The 21,396-nt window shown below is 59.4% G+C and overlaps 1 protein-coding gene across 6 annotated transcripts in view; it reads right to left on the reverse strand.

The window, feature by feature from the left end:
• AGRN (agrin) overlaps nt 1–21,396 on the reverse strand; it is a 101,993-nt gene that overhangs the window by 61,784 nt on the left and 18,813 nt on the right. For 3 of the 6 annotated variants that reach the window (XM_053962799.1, XM_053962800.1, XM_053962798.1), the window contains exons 1-3: nt 7,448–8,697; nt 4,587–4,634; nt 170–385 (exon numbers count right to left, since the gene is read on the reverse strand). In XM_053962799.1, the coding sequence (XP_053818774.1) occupies nt 170–385; nt 4,587–4,634; nt 7,448–7,616 (433 nt within the window). In that variant the 5' untranslated portion in view covers nt 7,617–8,697. Of the gene's footprint in view, nt 1–169; nt 386–4,586; nt 4,635–7,447; nt 8,698–21,396 lie in introns of those variants that run through there. The other 3 variants (XM_053962801.1, XM_053962803.1, XM_053962802.1) reach the window with 3 other exon arrangements.

The following is a 21,396-nucleotide window of genomic DNA, read 5'->3' on the forward strand; positions in this document are numbered from 1 at the left end:
CATAATTCCCCCACCATTCCCCCACCATTTCCCCTCCTCATCACACTCTGCTGACCCCCAAGGCAGCGCCGATGATCCCCGCAGCGCCCCCAGCCCCGTGCCCACCCCTCCGGCCGTGCCCCGAGGTGTCCCTGCCCGCCCCGGGGACACGCCGGCGCCCCCCACTCACCGCAGGGGCCCTTGCTGACCACCTTGATCCTCCTCTGCTGGTTGCACTGCGCCCTGTCCAGCTCGCACTCGTTGCTGTAGGTGGAGTGGTCGGAGCCGCACACCGGGGCCACCACGGGGGCGCAGGGACCCTTCCGGCACACGCACGAGGCCTGGCCCGGCTCCGAGGGGCTGCGCTCGCACACGGCCCCGAAGCCACACAGCATCCCCCGGCAGCCTGCGGGCACGGGGACAGCCCGTGGGCACGGGGACATGCCATGGGCACGGGGACACACACAGGGGGCACGGGGACACACACAGGGGGGGCACCAAACCCACACAGCATCCCCCGGCAGCCTGCGGGCACAGGGACAGCCCATGGGCACGGGGACACACAGGGGGCACGGGGACACACACATGGGGGGCACCAAACCCACACAGCATCCCCCGGCACCCTGCGGGCATGGGGACAGCCCGTGGGCACGGGGACATGCCATGGGCACGGGGACACACAGGGGGCACGGGGACACACAGGGGGCACGGGGACACACACGGGGCACAGGGACACACACATGGGGGTCACCAAACTCACACAGCATCCCCCGGCAGCCTGCGGGCACGGGGACATGCCATGGGCACGGGGACACACAGGGGGCACGGGGACACACACAGCATCCCCCGGCAGCCTGCGGGCACGGGGACAGCCCATGGGCACGGGGACACACAGGGGGCACGGGGAGACACACATGGGGGGCACCAAACCCACACAGCATCCCCTGGCACCCTGCGGGCACGGGGACAGCCCGTGGGCACGGGGACATGCCATGGGCATGGGGACACACAGGGGGCATGAGGACACACAGGGGGCCCCAAACTTTTCCCTAAAATCCAATTTCCCCCTTCCCTGGGACAGCTCCATCCAGTCCTTGGGGTGCTCCCTGCCCCAGTGCCCCCTCCCAGGGCACCCCACACGTCAGAACCAGAGCCTGACCTACAGAAAAGGGAAAAGAGGAATCCTAAAATCAAAGCCCTCATTTACACTTCAGTTCCCGGGCCTTGGCCTTTGACTGCCTGGAGACTCAGGAGATAAATCCCATAAATCCCAGGAAATCAAAAGGAAAAGGATTCTCCTCCTCTCCTGCCCCAGAACGAGATAAATCCCAGGAAATCAAAGGGAAAAGGATTCTCCTCCTTTCCTGCCCAGGATCTAAAGGGATTCATCATTTTTCTGAAGAGCTCAGGATGGAGTCTGAGCTGCTCTTTCCCTCTCTTTGGGGTTTTTTAAATTGCAGATGAGGTGTAAAAATTCCGGGGGAATAGGAATTGTGGGATTCAGCCCGAGGGAAGGGGCTGGGGAGTGGGAATGGAGCTGGCTCAGAGGGGAAGGGAAAAGAGAGGAAAAAAAGGAGAGGAAAAAGCGGGGGAAAAAAGGCAAGGGGAAAAAAAAGGCAGGAAAAAAAGCAGGGAAAAAAGCAGGGAAAAAAGCAGGGAAAGGGGGCAGGGAAAAGATGGGAGAAAAGTGAGGAAAAAGGCAAGGGGAAAAAGGGTAGAAAGAAAGGTAGGAAAAAACATGGGGGAAAACGAGCATTAAAAAAGGGGGAAAAAAGAGGATAAAAAAGGGGAGGAAAAGGGAATCCATGGAATAAGCAGTGCCAGGCCCTCCCCATCCTCCCAGGAAAGAATTCCTTCCTCCAAACCTCCCTTTTTCACTTTGGAAAGTGAAAAGCAGCCCTGAGGTGCCAAGGGAAGGGCTGGGCTGCACCCCGCCATGCCCAGCGCTGGCGAGGGCACTTTTTGGGGCTCCACAGAGTTAATTCTTAACTTAAAGTAAAAATCCACTTCAGATTGAAATGAAATGGTTTGAATGATTTCGTTTGTTGTTTACTCACACAGGTGGAATACGTGGTTTGAACCCGTTTCATCTGTTAAAATTTGCTGCGCCCAAAAATGCTTCTTTTGGCAAAAAAAACAAAACAAAACAAAACAAAAAACCCCTCGTGCCCAAAAGGGGCAGAAGGAAAGGCAGGGCTGGGCATTCATTAATTCGGGGTGGGCATTAATTAATTCGGGGTGGGGCATTAAATTTGGGTGGGGCATTAATTAATTCAATTCAATAAATTCAATTAATGCTGGGGCATTAATTAATTCGGGGTAGGCATTAATAATTTGGGCAGGGCATTAATTAATTCGGGCTGGGCATTAATTAATTCGGGCTGGGTGAGGTGCCCGTTGCCATGGAGAGCGGCTGGGCTGGCACCTCCGGTCCCCCAGCCCAGCCCTCCTCATTAATATTCAAATATTCATCCCTGCTCATTAATATTCAAATGTTCAGCCCTGCTCATTAATATTCAAATTTTCAGCCCTGCTCATCAATATTCAAATTTTCAGCCCTGCACCATCAATATTGAGCTCTGGCTGAGTATTCCTGAGCTGAATATTCCAAACCTGAGCTCTGGCTTTGCTAGGACAGAGACCCTGCCCAGCTTTGCACCCCAAACCCCAGCTCTGGCTTTGCTAGGACAGAGACCCTGCCCAGCTTTGCACCCCAAACCTGAGCTCTGGCTTTGCTAGGACAGAGACCCTGCCCAGCTTTGCACCCCAAACCCCAGCTCTGGCTTTGCTAGGACAGAGACCCTGCCCAGCTTTGCACCCCAAACCCCAGCTCTGGCTTTGCTAGGACAGAGACCCTGCCCAGCTTTGCACCCCAAACCCCAGCTCTGGCTTTGCTAGGACAGTGACCCTGCCCAGCTTTGCACCCCAAACCTGAGCTCTGGCTTTGCTAGGACAGAGACCCTGCCCAGCTTTGCACCCCAAACCCCAGCTCTGGCTTTGCTAGGACAGAGACCCTGCCCAGCTTTGCACCCCAAACCCCAGCTCTGGCTTTGCTAGGACAGAGACCCTGCCCAGCTTTGGGAGCTCCCCAAACCCCCGGGTTTACCCAACCCCTTTGTGCCACCCCGGCCAAATCCCAGCACCTTCCCAGCTCAAAGCCCGTCCCAAACCTGCCCAGGGGACGCCCAGAGCCACATCCGACCCCCCCCGGGCACGAGCAGAACACAACCAGCACGGCAGGGCCAGCAGAACCCACCCCCTGCCCCAGCAGGGACCCCCCTCCCTGTGTCCCCTGTCCCCCCCCAAAACACCTCGGAAACCCCACGGGAGGAATTTTGCCCCCCAGGAGCCCCGGCAGCCTCGCAGAGTTGGTAGTTTTCCATCTCCCGTGGGAGCAGCAGGGATCTTTTGGAAGTCTGGCATCTGGCTGGGCTGGGCTGTTCATATTTTGGAGCCCTTGAGCAAGGAGTTCCACCCACGTGGGGGTTTATTTTTCGCTCGAGATGCCTTTCCCCGGGGCCAATTATAGATTAATCACATTTTATCTCCCATCCTTTTCTCCCCCACCCCCGGCAGGGGAGGCAAAAAAAAAAAAAAAAAAAAAAAAAAAGAAGTTTAAAAAAAGCAGCAAGCAGGTTATTAATTGGCTGCTGTTTTCTGCTGGGCTCTTATCTGTGCACGTGAAGCCTGCCAGCCAAGGCAGGGGCTTTAAGCCTGGTTTTAAAAAGGAACAAAGCTCCTGGGATGGTTTTATCTCAGCCTGGGCTTGCCTGCCCTGCATCCAGCAGCTCCTGAGGCTGATAAGAACCTCCAAAAAACAAACACAAAACAGAGAAACAAAAACCAAACCCGAAGTTCTCTGTGAAACCAGAGGAAAGGTGGGAGAGGCAAGAATGGAAATGCAGGAAATTCACCTTTTCCAGCCCTTCCCTGCTTCCAGCCAGGAAAACCCCGGGAAAAAAAGGAGCAGTGAGGGGCCCCTGCCCCCCCCTCCTCACCCAAACCCTGCACCCCCAGCGCTCCCCAGGCTCCCGCTGTCCCCAGGGCTTGGGGACACTCTGTACTCGCTGTCCCCAGGGCTGTGGGGACACTCTGCACTCCCTGTCCCCAGGGCTTGGGGACACTCTGCACTCCCTGTCCCCAGGGCTGTGGGGACACTCTGCACTCCCTGTCCCCAGGGCTTGGGGACACTCTGCACTCCCTGTCCCCAGGGCTTGGGGACACTCTGCACTCGCTGTCCCCAAGGACGAGGGGACACTCTGCACTCCCTGTCCCCAAGGACGAGGGGACACTCTGCACTCGCTGTCCCCAAGGGCTTGGGGACACCCTGCACTCGATGTCCCCAGGGTGTGGGGACACCCTGCACTCCCTGTCCCCAGGGTGTGGGGACACCCTGCACTCCCTGTCCCCAAGGGCTTGGGGACACTCTGCACTCCCTGTCCCCAAGGGCTTGGGGACACCCTGCACTCGATGTCCCCAGGGGTGTAAGGACACCCTGCACTCCCTGTCCCCAGGGCTGTGGGGACACCCTGCACTCCCTGTCCCCAAGGACGAGGGGACACCCTGCACTTGCTGTCCCCAGGGCTGTGGGGACACCCTGCACTCACCATCCCGTGGCGGCGTCGGCGTCTGCGTGAAGTAACTGTTGGGTTTGTCTGCAAGGAAACAAAAACCATGGAGCTGTCACGGCTTCCTCGGGCACAGCCCTGCCCCCAGCCATTTTTTGGGATGCTGTTCATCCCTCCTGGAGCCGGTTTGGCTCCCAGGAGCTCCTGGAAGAGCCAGGATCACCCCAGCCGGGTTTGAGACAGCCCCAGGTACTCATGGAGATGTCACAGGTTCCTTGGGCACAACCCAGCCATTTTTTGGGATGTTGTTCATCCCTCCTGGAGCTGGTTTGGCTCCCAGGAGCTCCTGGAGGAGCCAGGACCACCAAAACCCAGTTTGGGATAGTCCCAGGTACTGATGGAGCTGTCACAGGTTCCTTGGGCACAACCCAGCCCTCCTTTGGGATGCTGTTTATCCCTCTCCTCAAGCAGGTTCGGCTCCCAGGAGCTCCTGGAGGAGCCAGGATCACCAAAACCCAGTTTGGGATAGCCCCAGGTATCAACAGAGCTGTCACAGCTTCCTCGGGCACAGCCCTGCCCCCAGCCCTCCTTTGGGATGCTGTTTCATCCCTCCTGGAGCAGGTTTGGAGCTCCTGGAGGAGCCAGGCTCACCAAAACCCGGTTTGGGACAGCCCCAGGTACTGATGGAACTGTCATGGGTTCCTCAGGCACAGTCCTGCCCTTGTTTGGGATGTTGTTCATCCCTCCTGGAGCAGGTTTGGAGCTCCTGGAGGAGCCAGGCTCACCAAAACCCGGTTTGGGATAGCCCCAGGTACTGATGGAACTGTCATGGGTTCCTCAGGCACAGTCCTGCCCTTGTTTGGGATGGTGTTCATCCCTCCTGGAGCAGGTTTGGAGCTCCTGGAGGAGCCAGGCTCAGCCCAGCCCGGTTTGGGACAGCCCCAGGTAGCGCTGGAGCGTCTCTGGCACGGGATGTGGGAGCAGCCCCCGGGGCCCGGCAGGGCTGGGAGCTGCCTCAGCCTGTCCTGCCCCATCTCCTGGGGGCTGTGAGGCCAATCCTGCTCTGGATCACCCCTGGCCTCGGCCCCACCCGGTTATCCCGGGGTGGGAATGCTGCAGCCCCCAAAACGTGGGAGAAAGGGGCGGCAGGACTGCAGGGTGCCGTGGTGTCACCACAGGTCCCCAAGCAAGGGTCACCTGCCACCCCTCTGCCTTTGGGGACCCTGCCTGAGCTGTGGGGGAGCTGAGCTCTGCTCAGCCTCCAAAATCCCTCCCACGCTGCAGGGGCAACGCCCAAAAAACGGGATTGGGATGGGACTGGGGCAGAGATAATCCACCCCAGCACACTCCATCCACCCAAAAACCGGGATTGGGATGGGGCTGGGCTGGAACAGAGATAACCCCACCCCAGCACAGTCTGTCCACCCAAAAACCAGGATTGGGATGGGGCTGGGGCAGAGATAACCCCACCCCAGCACAGTCTGTCCACCCAAAAACCAGGATTGGGACGGGGCTGGGGCAGAGATAACCCCGCCCCAGCACACTCCATTCACCCAAAAAACGGGATTGGGATGGGGCTGGAACAGAGATAACCCCACCCCAGCATGCTCCATCCACCCAAAAACCGGGATTGGGATGGGGCTGGGGCAGAGATAACCCCACCCCAGCACGCTCCGTCCCCTGAGCCCGGCTCCTTGGAGACGCCCGTGTGTTTCCAGCGTTTATTCCCAAGCACAGCTGCCCCAGCAGGAGCTGCCTGCCCTCCCCACAGCCTCGGGGAGCTCAGGGGCAGGCCGGGAGGACGGGATGTTCCCCGGGAAGGGAAGGGGAGCAGCTGTGCCGGCAGGAGCCTGGCACAAAAACCTGCGTCCACACCCAAGGGTGGGATCTACTCAGCTGCACCAGGGATCAGGTTAACAGCCAGACCTCGGGGAAATCCTCACATGCCCTGGATCACCACCTGCCCTTCCCAAATCCTCAGATCTCCCCAAACATCATCAGCCCTTCCCAAATCCTCACATCCCCCAAACATCATCAGCCCTTCCCAAATCCTCACAACCCCCTGATCAATCTCCTGCCCTTCCCAAATCCTCACATCTTCTGGATCACCACCTGCACTGGCCCTTCCCAAATCCTCACATCCCCCCAAACATTACCAGCCCTTCCTAAATCCTCACATCTTCTGGATCACCACCTGCACCAGCCCTTCCCAAATCCTCACAACCCCCTGATCCATCTCCTACCTTTCCCAAATCCTCACATCCCCCCAAACATCACCTTGACCATCCCTTCCCAAATCCTCACATCCCCTGGATCATCACCAGCCCTTCCCAAATCCTCACATCCCCGGATCCCCACCCGGATTTGGGATGGATCTGGGATGGATTTGGGATGGATCTGGGACGGATCGGGGATGGATCTGGGATGGATCTGGGATGGATCTGGGACGGATCTGGGATGGATCTGGGATGGATCGGGGATGGATCTGGGATGGATCGGGGATGGATCTGGGACGGATCTGGGATGGATCGGGGATGGATCTGGGATGGATCGGGGATGGATCTGGGATGGATCGGGGATGGATCTGGGATGGATCGGGGATGGATCTGGGACGGATCTGGGATGGATCTGGGATGGATCGGGGATGGATCTGGGATGGATCGGGGATGGATCTGGGATGGATCTGGGATGGATCTGGGATGCTGCCAGGAGCAGCAGCAGCAGCAGCAGCAGGTGGGAGCTGTCCTGGCCCACGCAGAGCCGCCCTCACAGCTCTGCTCCCTCTTCCCTGCCAGGGAAAAGTGGGGCAGGGAGCTGCCAGCCCCGGGATCGTCCCCAAGGCAGCGAGGAGCTGAGCTGAGCCCGCGGAGCCCAGCCCGGCCCCGCTCAGGGACACCTACAGTTATTGAGGAAGAGCAGCACGGCGAATCCCAGCGTGGAGGTGGCCAGCAGGATGAGGCAGATGTTGCAGGGGATCATGAAGTAGCGCACCACCAGGGACACCTTGTGCTGGTACAGCCGGTCCCGCTCCAGGGCCCCGGGCGCCATGGGGTGCTGGCACGCGGTCATGCTCGGCTCTCACGGCCAGCCAGCGCCGACGAGTCGCCACGAGGCTCACATGGATCCTTTTTCCCCCGTCCCCGGGCGTTTTTGGCAGCCTAAGTTTTCCCGGAGGTTCCCATCTCGGCCGGCAGCAGGATGGGGGCACCTTCAGGACTCTGTGCCCGGCGATGCCATGGCAGAGGCGCGGCCTCGGGGACAGCTCCAGCGGCACAGGGACACTCAGCCAGCCCCCGAGGTGTCCACCCACGGCTGCCCGCAGAAAGGAAACCAAAATCCCCAGAAAGCAAACCAAAATCCCCAGAAAGCAAACCAAAATCCCCAGAAAGCAAACCAAAATCCGTGGCTGAGCCCACGAGGACAAGGACACGCCGGGGTGGGAATGGTGGGAATGTCACAGCAGGAGCAGCGCTGGGACAGGGACAGCGCCAGCACAGGAGCGCTGCCAGGCTCGGGAATATCGCTGTCCTCTGGGATCCTCCAGGATAACTGCTGAGATCCTCTGGGATATCCTCTGAGATTTTTCAGGACATTCACTGAGATCCTCTGGGATAACCACTGAGATCCTCCGGGATATCCTCTGAGATTTTCCAGGATATTCACCGAGATCTTCCAGGATATCCTCTCAGATCCTCTGGGATATCCTCTGAGATCCTCCGGGATAACCGCTGAGATTTTCCAGGATATTCACTGAGATCCTCCGGGATATCCTCTCAGATCCACGCCGGCCTCGCTCCGGGCACACGGAGCTCCCTCAGCTGTCCCGCAGCTCCTCCAGGACACGTCCGGCAGCCTCTGACCCTCCGCAGGTCCTCGCAGCCGGGAGCAGCCAAAATTCCAGGAGCAGCCAAAATTCCAGGAGCAGCCCAAGGATTCCAGGGGAAACCCAAAATTCTGGGAGCAGCCAAGATTCGGGAGCAGCCCAAGGATTCTCGGAGAAGCCCAAATTTCCGAGATCAGCCCGAGGATTCCAGGAGCAGCCAAGACTCCGGGAGGAGCCCAAAATTCCGAGATCAGCCCCAGGATTCAGAGATCAGCCCCAGGATTCAGAGATCAGCCCCAGGATTCCGAGATCAGCCCCAGGATTCCAGGATCAGCACAAGGATTCCAGGATCAGCCCCAGGATTCCAGGATGCAGCTCAGCCCGAGGCAGACGCTCCCTCTCGCCCTCCGAGGCTCCTCAGCTCCGCTCCAGCGCCATCCCCGCTCCTTCTCCGCCTCTCGCCAGGCGAGCCCGGCTCTCCAGCACCTTGCCAAGCCTCGGGCCAGCGGGAAGGGGCCCGGCTCGGCCCCGGCGGGGGCCAGCTGCCCGCCTCACGCCGCTCGGACATGCCGGTCCCTCCCGGGCGGAGCGCGGCGCCGCGCGGAGCCCGGCATGGAGCGGCCGGGAGGGATGGAGGGAGCCTGGGAGGGATCGAAGGAGGCTGGGGTGGAGGGAGGGATGGAGGGAGGGAGGTGGATCCCTAATCCCGGTGGTCTCCGTGCGCCCCCCGCGCGGGGAAGCGGCCGCGCAGCATCAGACAAGGGAGCGGCGGCGCGGAGCGAGCCCGGCGCACGCCCCGGAGCCTCCCCCCTTCCCTCCGCCCGCCCCTCGGCCCGACCCCGGCGAGGGGGGGGCCGTGGCGAGCCCCTCCGAGCGCTCGGCGGCCAACAAAGGGGAGCGGGGGCGCAGGGGCGCGGCGCAGACAAAGAGCGGGGGCGGCGGGGGTCGCGCAGGAGCCGCTCCCCCACCCCTCCCAACAAGGCGTGGGCGGGGGGACCCCCAGGACCCCCCCCCAGGACCCCCGGGATGAGCAGGGAGGGGTGGGAGGGGGTGGAAGGGCTCAGCCCCTCCGCCCGCTGGAGGTGCCGGGAGGAGGAGGAAGGCTCGCACCTCTCCCGGCATCGCCTCGCCCGCCCCGAAAAACCCCCAGAGGCACGGGAACAGCAGGGGGGGAAAAAACCCCGGTTATTATTTTTTTTTAGGGCGTTCTCGGCACGGATTTGGCACAGCCTCCCCAAAAGCAGCCGGGGGAAAGGAGCAGGGGCTGAACTGCTCCATCCCTGCGGGCTCCCGGCTTTTCCTGCTTCCCCGCGGGGATGGGAAAGGTGCCGCCAGCGGAGCTGGGGGAAAGGCAGAGGGAGGCGCAGGTCCAACAATGGGCTGAGAGCGCGGCCGCAGCCCCAGGCAGGCATTGCTGGTGCCCCAAAGACAAATCCAGGAGCTCACCCTGCTCTCCCCGTGGCCTGAGGCTCTGCCAGGATGGCATTCCTGGCAAAACACGACCAGCACGGCATTCCTGCCACTGCAGTGGCGCTTTCAGGGCGCCGGGACACGCCGGGTCCTTCCTCAGCCACCACAGCCGAGCTCTTCCTCAGCCGGGAGGAGCTGGGCAGCTCTGGAAAAGCCCTCCAGAGGAAGGTGCCGGGCTCACAGAGAGCCTGGGCTGAGCCCACAGCTCTGCCACGCCAGGTTAGCACCCAAAAAACGGGGCTGGAGCGCCCGGCAGCACCGGGAGGGATCCTCCAACCCCGCACAGGACAGACGGACACTGCGGGGGGGGTGCGGGGAGGGCAGTGGGAAGCTGCGGGCAGAGCAGCTGCTCCGAGCTCCTCGGGTTTCCCCGAGCTCAGCAGCAGCAGGGAGGGAAGCTCAGCTCCCCCTGCAGCCTCCGGGAGCTTCCCCCTCTCCCTCTGGGGTGTCTGGGGGGACATCGAGGCAGCTGTGGGGGCTGCTCGGAATTCCTGCTTCCCGCTCCTCCAAAAAGGCAACAGCTTGGGAGGAAAACCTTTGCCAGGTGCAGGTTCCCCTCCCAGCCCTTCCAAGAATCCTTCCCTCACCTTGGCAGCGCACCTGCAGCCCGAGGGACACAGAGATTAAAGAACCCGCCCACGCTCCCCTCCCACGGGGACACCTGGGGGGACACTGGGTGGTCCTTCCGCGGGGCACTCCTCCAGGAGCCTGCAGGTCCCCGGGGGACGGGCACAAGCTGCCCCCCAGCCACCCCACACGGCCCCCCTGCTCCTCTCCGAGGGCTGGGAGCATCCCGAGGTGCAATTCCAAGAAAAAAAAAAAACCAGAGAAAAGAGCGGGGGAAAAAAAAAAACAAACCCAAGTCACGTCCAGGAGATTGCTCCTCTGGAAACCCGCCTCGCTCCCTGCATCCTTCTGCTGATCCTGCATCCTTCAGTGCCTTCTCTTCCATCCTTCCCATCCCAGCTCCTCCATCCTTCAGTGCCTTCTCCTGCATCCTTCTGCTGCTCCTGCATCATTCCCATCCCAGCTCCTGCATCCTTCCCATCCCAGCTCCTGCATCCTTCAGTGCCTTCTCCTGCATCCTTCCCAGCCCAACTCCATCCTTCCCACCCCAGCTCCTGCATCCTTCTGCTGCTCCTGCATCCTTCCCAGCCCAGCTCCAACATTCCCATCCCAGCTCCTGCATCCTTCAGTGCCTTCTCCTGCATCCTTCTGCTGCTCCTGCATCATTCCCATCCCAGCTCCTGCATCCTTCCCATCCCAGCTCCAACATTCCCATCCCAGCTCCTGCATCCTTCCAATGCCTTCTCCTGCATCCTTCCCATCCCAACTCCATCCTTCCCATCCCAGCTCCTGCATCCTTCTGCTGCTCCTGCATCCTTCAGTGCCTTCTCCTGCATCCTTCCCATCCCAACTCCATCCTTTCCACCCCAGCTCCATCCTTCCCATCCCAGCTCCAACATTCCCATCCCAGCTCCTGCATCCTTCAGTGCCTCCTCCTGCTCCTGCATCCTTCCAGTGCCTTCTCTCCCATCCTTCCCGTCACACAGGTGCCCAATTCCTGCCCCATGCCCCCGCCCTGCTGTCACCACTCCGGGACCGTCCCCGTCCCCCTCCCACCGCCCCGGGCAGGGTTTCAGAGCCAGCCCAGCAATCCAGGACTAGGCCAAGGCCTGGCTTTGAACCATTCCCGAAGGGAATTCCCGAGGTTTGCATCCTCCCCGTGCTGCTTTCTCATGCAAATCAGCCTTTCTGTCCCCTCCAGCCACTGCGGGGCCACTTTTAGGGGCAGCCTTTGTGTCCCCCGCGCTGTGTTCCAGCTCCAGAGCGGCTCCTCATCCTCCCGGGAACCCCAAACCCCGTGCCCCCTGTGGGATTTGGGGTGGCACCTGGCAAGCTCAGGGTCCCTCTGCCCTGCGGTGACCCCGCACAAGGTGGGGGTGGCATTTCTGTCCACCGGTGTCCCCAGAGCCACCCAGCTGCCACATGCTCGTTGGTGACAGCGGCAGCCACGTGTCCTGGACACTCGGGATGTGTCCCTGGGGAATGAGGGGCCAGGCAGGAGGATCCAGCAAGAGGGTTTTGCCAAGTTAAAAAAAAAAAAAGGCCAGAAAAGCCAAAAAAAAATAAAAAAGGAAAAAAAAGAAAAAAGAAAAAAAAAAAGCACAAAAAAAAAAAAAAAAAAAAAGGCGAAAAAAAAAAGAAAATAAAAGAAAAAATCACAAAAGCAAAAAAAAAGGCAAAAAAAAGAAAAGAAAAAAAGCAGAAAAGCAAAAAAAAGGCAAAAAAAAGGCGAAAAAAAAAGAAAAGAAAAAAAGCACAAAAGCAAAAAAAAAGCAAAAAAAAGCAAAAAAAAAAAGGTGAAAAAAAAGAAAAGCAAAAAAAAAAAGCCCAAAAGCGAAAAAAAATGAAAGCAAAAAAAAAGCCCAAAAGTAAAAAAAAAAAGCCATAAAAGTGAAAATGGCCAAAAAAGAAAAAAAAAAAAAAAAAAAAAGGGCAGAAAAAAAAAAAAAAAAAAAGGAAAAAAAAAAGCTATAAAAGTGAAAAAGGCCAGAAAAGCAAAAAAAAAGAAAAAAAAGGGTTAGAAAAGCCACCTTTGGCTCCAGAAGGAGCAGCTGGAAGAGCAGATCCAGGTACGCAGAGCCTGCCCAGCACCTGCTGGTTGTCCCTGGATGGAGCAGGGATGGATTCATCCCTCATCCCTCATCCCTCAGCTCTGCCCATCATCCCCCTGCAGCACAGCCTTCCTCCTCCTCCTCCTCCTCCTCCTCCTGCTGCGCCCAGGGCACAGCCGGCCCCAGCTGGGGACAGGAGGCACAAAGTCCCCGTGGTGGCAGAGGAGGGAGGGACAAGGGACAGGTGGCCAAGTGAGCCCCCTCACACGGTAAAAATCCATCATTTCCTGGCCAAACCACAGGGTAAAAATCATAAAAATCCATCACCTCCTGGCTAAACCACAGGGTAAAAATCCTAAAAAAATCCATCAGCTCCTGGCCAAACCACAGGGTAAAAATCATAAAAAACCCATCATTTCCTGGCCAAACCACACGGCAAAAATCCTAAAAATCCATCATTTCCTGGCCAAACCACAGGGTAAAAATCCTAAAAAATCCATCACCTCCTGGCTAAACCACACGGTAAAAATCCTAAAAATTCATCATTTCCTGGCTAAACCACACGGTAAAAATCCTAAAAATCCATCATTTCCTGGCTAAACCACATGGTAAAAATAATAAAAATTCATCAGCTCCTGGCTAAACCACATGGCAAAAACCCATCAGCTCCTGGCCAAACCACAGGGTAAAAATCCTAAAAATCCATCAGCTCCCAGTCAAACCACACAGTAAAAATCCATCACCTCCTGGCTAAACCACAGGGTAAAAATCCATCATTTCCTGGCTAAACCACACGGTAAAAATCCTAAAAATCCATCAGCTCCTGGCTAAACCACACGGTAAAAATCCTAAAAATCCATCAGCTCCCAGTTAAACCACACGGTAAAAATCCATCAGCTCCTGGCTAAACCACACGGCAAAAACCCTAAAAAATCCATCGCCTCCTGGCTAAACCACAGGGTAAAAACCCATCACCTCCTGGCTAAACCACACTGCAAAAATCCATAATTTCCTGGCTAAACCACAGGGTAAAAATCCATCAGCTCCTGGCTAAACCACACGGTAAAAGCCATCATTTCCTGGCCAAACCACAGGGTAAAAATCCTAAAAAATCCATAATTTCCTGGCTAAACCACAGGGTAAAAATCCATCAGCTCCCAGCTGGGCCCCATCCCCTGGCCGGAATCTCCCCTGGGAATGTCCCTGCGTCCAGGGCCCGGAGCTGCTGGCATTCAATTCCTTCCCAGCTCCCAAAAAACCTGAGCTGCTGCTTTTGGGGAGGTGATTGACAGCTGTCAATCACGCCCTCCTCCCCTGCCAGGCTGATTCCCCTCCCGGCTCGCTTCCCGCTGATCCTGTTTGGCAGGGAGCTAATTGGGATTTATCTGACAGCAGCCAGAGCCTGCGGCGAGGAGGAGGAGGAGGAGGAGGAGGAGGAGGAAGAGGAAGAGGAGGAGGAGGAGGAGGAGGAGGAAGAGGAAGAGGAGGAGGAAGAGGAGGAAGAGGAAGAGGAAGAGGAAGAGGAAGAGGAAGAGGAAGAGGAAGAGGAAGAGGAGGAGGAGGAAGAGGAAGAGGAAGAGGAAGAGGAGGAGGAAGAGGAAGAGGAAGAGGAAGAGGAAGCGGAAGAGGAGGAGGAAGAGGAAGAGGAAGAGGAGAAGGAAGAGGAGGAGGAAGAGGAGGAGGAGGAGGAGGAAGAGGAGGAGGAAGAGGAAGAGGAGGAGGAAGAGGAGGAGGAAGAGGAAGAGGAGGAGGAAGAGGAGGAGGAAGAGGAAGAGGAAGAGGAAGAGGAAGAGGAAGAGGAAGAGGAAGAGGAAGAGGAGGAGGAGGAGGAGGAAGAGGAGGAAGAAGAGGAGGAAGAAGAGGAGGAAGAGGAGGGAGCCTGCGAAAGGCGTTCGCTCCTTCTCCCTCTCCCCATCCGCTCCCGCAGTTTTCCCGGCTAATTACCGGCGTTAGGAGGAGCAGGAAGGGCATTAATTATTAATTAATTATTTCATTTATCACTTGGCAGGACCCAGCCTGACTCCCCGCTGAGCAGCGCCTGGAAATGAAGAGCTGGGAAAGGCTCTCCGGGGGAGGGGAGGGGAGGACGGGGCCGGCGTGTGCAGGGAGGGATGGGCAGGGTCATTCACAGCGTTCCCAGGAAAAATTCCCAAAAGGCATTCCCAATCAGCACTGCTGCTCCCGGGAATGCTGGGCATGTCCATTCACACTGTTCCCAGGAAAAATTCCCAAAAGGCATTCCCAATCAGCACTGCTGCTCTGGGCAATGCTGGGTATGTTCATTCACACCATTCCCAGGAAAAATTCCCAATCAGCACTGCTGCTCCTGGGAGTGCTGGGCATGGTCATTCACACCATTCCCAGGAAAAATTCCCAAAAGGCATTTCCAATCAGCACTGCTGCTCCCGGGAGTGCTGGGCATGTTCATTCACACCATTCCCAAGAAAAATTCCCAATCAGCACTGCTGCTCCCGGGAATGCTGGGCATGGTCATTCACACCATTCCCAGGAAAAATTCCCAATCAGCACTGCTGCTCCGGGCAGTGCTGGATAAGGGCTGCCTCTTCTGAAAAAAAAGGGTTTTTTTCCCCACTGAAGAGCTTTGTCTGGAAGCAGATCCAACTCTGGACCACGCAGGTGTGCTCAGGGATGGAAAATCCCTGGAAAAGGGATGGAAAAGCTCCAGCATGGAGTGGGCCACACATCTGTGCCCGGGGACCCCAGGTCCCCCTCTCCCAGCCCAGCAGAGCCTTCCCTGCTCCCCAGAGCCTGCTCTCCTTCCGTGCGCTGCCCAGTGAGACCCCTCAAATCCCACCCAGCCTCGGGGGCGTCCTCATGGGCCTGCCCCGCCCGAAATCCAGAAAAATCCCAGCGAGGTTTCGCACGCGGAGCTTGGAGGGTGCGGGAGGACGAGATGCTGTCCCAGAGGGAAGCTCGGGAAGCACCTCCGAGCTAAAGCCACGCCATTCCCGCTGTTCCGAGGACCCGGAGCATCCCCCTCACCTCAGCCCCAGCCCCAGCCTGCCCCAGGCCGAGCTGCCGCCCTGGGCACGGCTCACACGCAGCGCTGGGACCCCATTCCCGGCCGGAACGCGCAGCTCCAGAGGATTTCCCGGAGCAAGGCGGCGAATCCGGGATTTCACAGCCTCGGCGGGCACCGCCTCCCCTTGGCCGGCTCGGGCGGGACAAGCGCTGGGAGCAGCGGCCAGGAGGGGCGGGGATGGGGACAACCGCCCGAGGGTGTCCCCTGTCCCCAGCAGCAGCCAGGACAGAGCAGGACAGTAATGGTGACAACCGCCCGAGGGTGTCTCCTGTCCCCAGCAACAGCCAGGAGGGGCGGGGATGGGGACAACCGCCCGAGGGTGTCCCCTGTCCCCAGCAATGGTGACAACCGCCCGAGGGTGTCCCCTGTCCCCAGCAGCAGCCAGGACAGAGCAGGACAGTAATGGTGACAACCCCTCGAGGGTGTCCCCTGTCCCCAGCAGCAGCCAGCACAGAGCAGGACAGTAATGGTGACAATCCCCCGAGGGTGTCCCCTGTCCCCAGCAGCAGCCAGGAGGGAGGCACAGCGGGACAGAGATGGGGACAATCCTCCGAGGATGTCCCCTGTCCCCAGCAGCAGCCAGGACACGACAGTAATGGTGACAACCCCCCGAGGGTGTCCCCTGTCCCCAGCAGCAGCCAGCACCGAGCAGGGCGGTGCTGGTGACACCCCCCGAGGGTTGTTGTTGGTGACACCCCCCGAGGGTTGTTGTTGGTGACACCCCCCGAGGGTGTCCCCTGTCCCCTCGCGATGCTCCGGCAGCGCCAGCAGGGGAAGCGCAGCCGCGGTGGCCGCGCTGCTCCGCGGGCTCGCACCGCCACCTGCCGCCCTTTGCCGAGCCTCTCCTGCCGCCGGGAATTGCGGCCGAGCCGCGGGGAGCTCCGGAGGGAGCGGGAGCAGAGCCCGGAGCAGCTCCAGAGACGCGCACGGGAGGAGGGACAAACAGGGGGACAAACAGAGGGACAAACAGAGGGACCTTCCCAACCCTTCATCGCACCCAGAGGGGCTCCAGGGCTGCATGGGGCACAGCAAGGACATTCCCAGGAATCCAGAGCCTTTTCCAGCCATGGCAGAGCCGAGCAGCCAGCCCCAGCTCCTGTCCTGCCCCCTGCAGTGGCAGCACCGGGCAGGGCAGGGCAGGGCTCGGCTCTCCCCGCGGGAAGCAGGCAGGATTCCCTGTCGCCCTGATTTTCAGGAGTTTTCTAAAGCCTTCTGAGTTTACGTTCCTGTAGGGAACTTTCCCCACACAACTTTCTGTAAACAACCTATTGTTTTGCATTCTTTCACAGAGGCGGAGAAATTTGATGCACAGGTGGTTTGTCCAGTGTCGTTGGAGAGGTGGCACGTTCACCCTCCAACCCACTGGCACCTTCTGAGGACTAAAAAAGATCGGAGTCAGAGAAAATAAATGAGTCTCTTCATCGTGACCAAAGCTGTGGTGCGTCGTTTTCCCTTGTGTCATCTGGTGACAATCCCCTGCCTGCCCGGCGAGCGGGAGGCTCGGGAAGCAGCAGCCAGCAGAGGATGCTGTGGGCTTGGGAAAAACTTCCCTGTGCTCCTCCCGCAGCCGCCAGCCTGCGGCTCCGCAGCCAGCTCGCTGTCCCCGAGCTCGATGTCCCCGAGCTCGGTGTCCCCCGTGTCCCCTGGGGCAGCGGATCCCTCGGGATCAGCAGGGCCCAGCCCATGGATGAGCACAGCCAGGGGGAGAGGGAGGAAATCCGGCTTTATCCAGCTCCCTCCGCTGCTGGGGCCGGTTCAATCCCCTCAGCTCCTCTGGCAACCACGAGCAGCTGAGCTGGCACAGCTTTGTCCCACCCCACACCGCCCCAAAGAGCTGCTCTGGGGTGGGCAGTGATCCTAAAAGTCCTGGGGTGAGCAGCAAAGTGGGAAGAGGAGCAGTTCCAGCCCCAAATCGGGGGCACTCCTGGTTCAGTCCCTTCTCCTCAGCTCCTCTGGCACCCGAGGGCAGAGCTGGCACAGCTTTGTCCCACCCCAAAAAGCTGCTTTGGGGTCGGCAGTGAACCTAAAAGTCCTGGGGTGAGCACAGGAGCTCGAGAGTGGGCAGAAGAAGAGTCCCAACCCCAAATCTGGGGCACTCCTGGTTCAATCCCTTCTCCTCAGCTCCTCTGGCAGAGGGCAGAGCTGGCACAGCTTTGTCCCACCCCGCTCCAAAAAGTGACCCTAAAAGTCGTGGGGTGAGCAGCAAAGTGGGAAGAGGAGCAGTTCCAGCCCCAGATCTGGGGCACTCCTGGTTCAGTCCCTTCTCCTCAGCTCCTTTGGCAACCAAGCCTGGTCCAGCCTGGCCCTGGACACTTCCAGGGTTGGGGCAGCTTCTCTGGGCACCCTGTGCCAGCGTTCTGCCACCCTCATTGTAAAAATTCCTTTTTCTATCCAGTCTAAACCACCCTGCTCCAGCTTAAACCCATCCCTGCTTCTCCTCGCTTTTCCCTGGAATTCCCCAAGGAATTGCTGCACACCTGGAGCTTCCCAGCTCAGCCAGGACCGGGGCAGGAATTCCCTGGATCTGAGCAATGCCCCAAGCCCCCCGAGCAGCCCAGCGCTCCCAGTTTGCCCCAGCGCGAGCTCAGCGAGCCCTGCCCGCCCTCCCAGGCCGCTGGTGAAGGCGAGAGGCTGAGGATGGAGAGGAAGATGAGCCAAGCACTACGTGAGGAGCCCTTAGATCACAGCTCCGCACCCTGAGGGTGGGGACAGACCCGGAGAGGGACGAGGGGACGGCCAGGAGCTCCCCAAACCGTGATCTAACAGCAATGGGGGCCTCGCAGGTGGCAGCACGCTCGGGAGGCTCCCATTGCTCCAGCACATCCTGAGGGGTGAGGATGACAGGGACTAAGCCAGCCAGGCTGATGGTGGATGGAGAAAATGGGAATTTTGGGGTGGTTTTTTTGGTTTTTTTTGGCGTGACGGCCCCACCACTTACCGGCGAGAAGCTTCCTATGTTCTTTAGAAAGCAGGGGAGGAGAAAAAGGAGAGAAGAAATCAAGTTAGAAGCAGGAAAACAGGAGCAGCCCCCAAGCTTTCCTCCTCCCCGAGCCCCCTCTGCCACCTGGGGCACTTCCAGGTGTCTCTCCCAGGCTGGATCCTGCCCCACATCCAGGCCAGGCTCCCCGATAAAGGAATTCTTTATCCCTGTTCCCAAATCTCATGGGAAAGCAGCGGGAGGAAGTCCCAGGGAACAGAGCTCGGTGCTTTTCCCACCTGTAGCAGGTCCTGGAAGGGAATCCAAGGCCAAGGACTGGCCACAGATTCTCTCCTCAGCTCCTCTGGCACCCGAGGGCAGAGCTGGCACAGCTTTGTCCCACCTCAAGTCACCCCAAAAAGCTGCTTTGGGGTCGGCACTGAACCTCAGAGTCCTGGGGTGAGCACAGGAGCTCGAGAGAAGAATGCACGTGGTCCAGACCCCGCTGGGAAGGAGCAGGGACAGAGGGACAGCAGGACTGGCACTGCCACCTTCGCTTCCAACGCAGCAGCGGGCTGAGCTGATCCCCAAAATCCCGGCTCTTCCTCAGTGAACCCTCCTTTCAGGAGCTCATTCCCATCCCCGCCTTCCCAGCACACGGATCGAGCCACGCTGGAGCGGCACGAGGAGCTCCCAATCCCGCAGGCAGCAGGAAACAGCCGGATCCTGCTGATCCCGATGATCCCACAGGCAGCAACAGCAAATCCTGCCCGGGAAAACCAGGGGGAAACACCCCCAGGACACCAAACCAGAGCCAAGCACAGCACAAAGCCCAGCAGCGACCCCGCCCTGGATTTGATGCTCAGGATCTGACCCACGAGGAGCTGGCACTCAGGGAGATCCTGGGGAACGTCCCAGGCACAGCCAAAAAAGCTCAGAATTTCCATGAATCCCCTTAAACCCCGCGGATTTTCCGCTCCAAGGGATGATTTCCTCAAACCAGGTGACGCTCAGGGGATGTGCCTGGAGCTGCCAGGGCTTCAGGTGCTCCCCTCTCCCAGGCCAGCCCGATCCAGAGGCACCTCCTGGGCCGGGAGCGCTTTTGGGGCTGAGGGAAGCAGAGCAGGGGATGGGAGGTACAGGGTTAATTAACAGCTGAGCATCTTGACAGCCCTGCCCAGCCCACGGTTAATTAACAGCCGTGATTAATCACAGCCCTGCCCAGCCCTCGGGGAAGTGGGGAACTCCTGGGGCTCCTGGAATCCCTGAGGAAGAGGAGCTGTCACCCCACCAGGGCAGCTCCGGGGGTGACAGCCAAGCCTTGGCCTGGAGGGGACGGAGGGGACCCGAAATGCCACCACATCCCTTGGGGACTCTGCTCTGCCAGGGTGGGGCTGGGGCACTTCTAGGTGCCAGGGCTCCCCTGGGAGAGCATTTCACCCCTGGCAGGGAGGAGCTGCCCCCAGGGCTACCGGGAACACCAGGGTGGCAAGGAGGGACAGAGCAGGGCTGGGGCTTTTGGGGACATCACCCCTGGCAGGGAGGAGCTGGGGTCCCCAGGGGTGTGGTGGCGTGCCAGGGGACACCAGGAGGGACAGAGCAGGGCTGGCTGCTGGGGGTTTTGGGGACATCACCCCTGGCAGGGAGGAGCTGCCCCCAGGGCTACCGGGAACACCAGGGTGACAAGGAGGGACAGAGCAGGGCTGGCTGCTGTGGGTTTTGGGGACATTACAGGGAGGAACTGCCCCCAGGGCCGTGGTGACGTGCCAGGGTGACACCAGGAGCCAGGGAGGGGACAGCAGGGCTGGCTGCTGTGGGTTTTGGGGACATTCCTGTTTGCTGGGGGGTGTCAGGCAGCTCTGTCACCGCGGGGACAGTGGCACAGTGCCAGCAGCTGCCACCCCGCGCTCGGTGACACATCAGGGCCGTCACCCCTGCGCCTGGCACGGGAGCTGCTGCCACCACCCCTGGCACTCCCTGGTGTCCCCTGGCATGCCACCACTCCCCTGAGGGCAGCCCAGACGTGCCCGGGACAAGGGACACCAGAACAAGGGACACGGGACAAGGGACACAGGACAAGTGGCATGGGACAAGTGACAGACAAGTGATACGGGACAAGGGACATGGGACACAGGACAAGTGGCATGGGACAAGTGACACGGGACAAGTGACACGGGACAAGGGACATGGGACAAGTGACACGGGACAAGGGACATGGGACACAGGACAAGTGGCATGGGACAAGTGACACGGGACAAGTGACACGGGACAAGGGACATGGGACAAGGGACATGGGACACGGGACAAGGGACATGGGACACGGGACAAGTGGCATGAGACAAGTGGCACAGGACAAGGAACAAGGGACAAGGGACATGGGACTATGACATGGGACAAGGGACACTGGACAAGTGGCACAGGACAAGGGACAAGTGGCACAGGACAAGTGGCACAGGACAAGTGGCACGGGACAAGTGGCACGGGACAAGGGACACGTGCCCAAGGCCAGCAGGGAGGAGCTGTGCCAGGGGGACTCGGGACATTCCCAAACTTGCCCCAGGCCCGTCCCACGGCGCTGTGGTGGCCCCAGGGCTCGGTGCTGGGTGACAAAGTGACAAAGTGTCGGTGCCGCCTCCCAGCCCAAACAACTGGGAATCTGCTCCCGGGAATCCAGGGGAATCCAGGGGAATCCAGGGGAATCCAGCACAGAGAGGAGACGGAGCTGCCTGGCCAGGAGCAGCTGCCCAGAGCGGCTGGCGCTGCTTTAGGGGCGGGGAACGTGATCCCACAAGGGTTAAAAGGGCCTCGGGATGCCCCTCGGCCACACTGGACGCTTGACCACAAGCCAAGGGTCACTCACGGGGACTCCAGACCATTCCACATCCATGGATGGACACTCCAGCCCCTCCCCACACAATTCTTGCAGCCAAATCCACCCAGATCTCCCTCAGGAGTCCATTTTTGTCCATCCAAATCTC

Source organism: Vidua chalybeata, chromosome 22, assembly GCF_026979565.1.
Source record: "Vidua chalybeata isolate OUT-0048 chromosome 22, bVidCha1 merged haplotype, whole genome shotgun sequence".
In the NCBI taxonomy this organism is placed as follows: domain Eukaryota; kingdom Metazoa; phylum Chordata; class Aves; order Passeriformes; family Viduidae; genus Vidua; species Vidua chalybeata.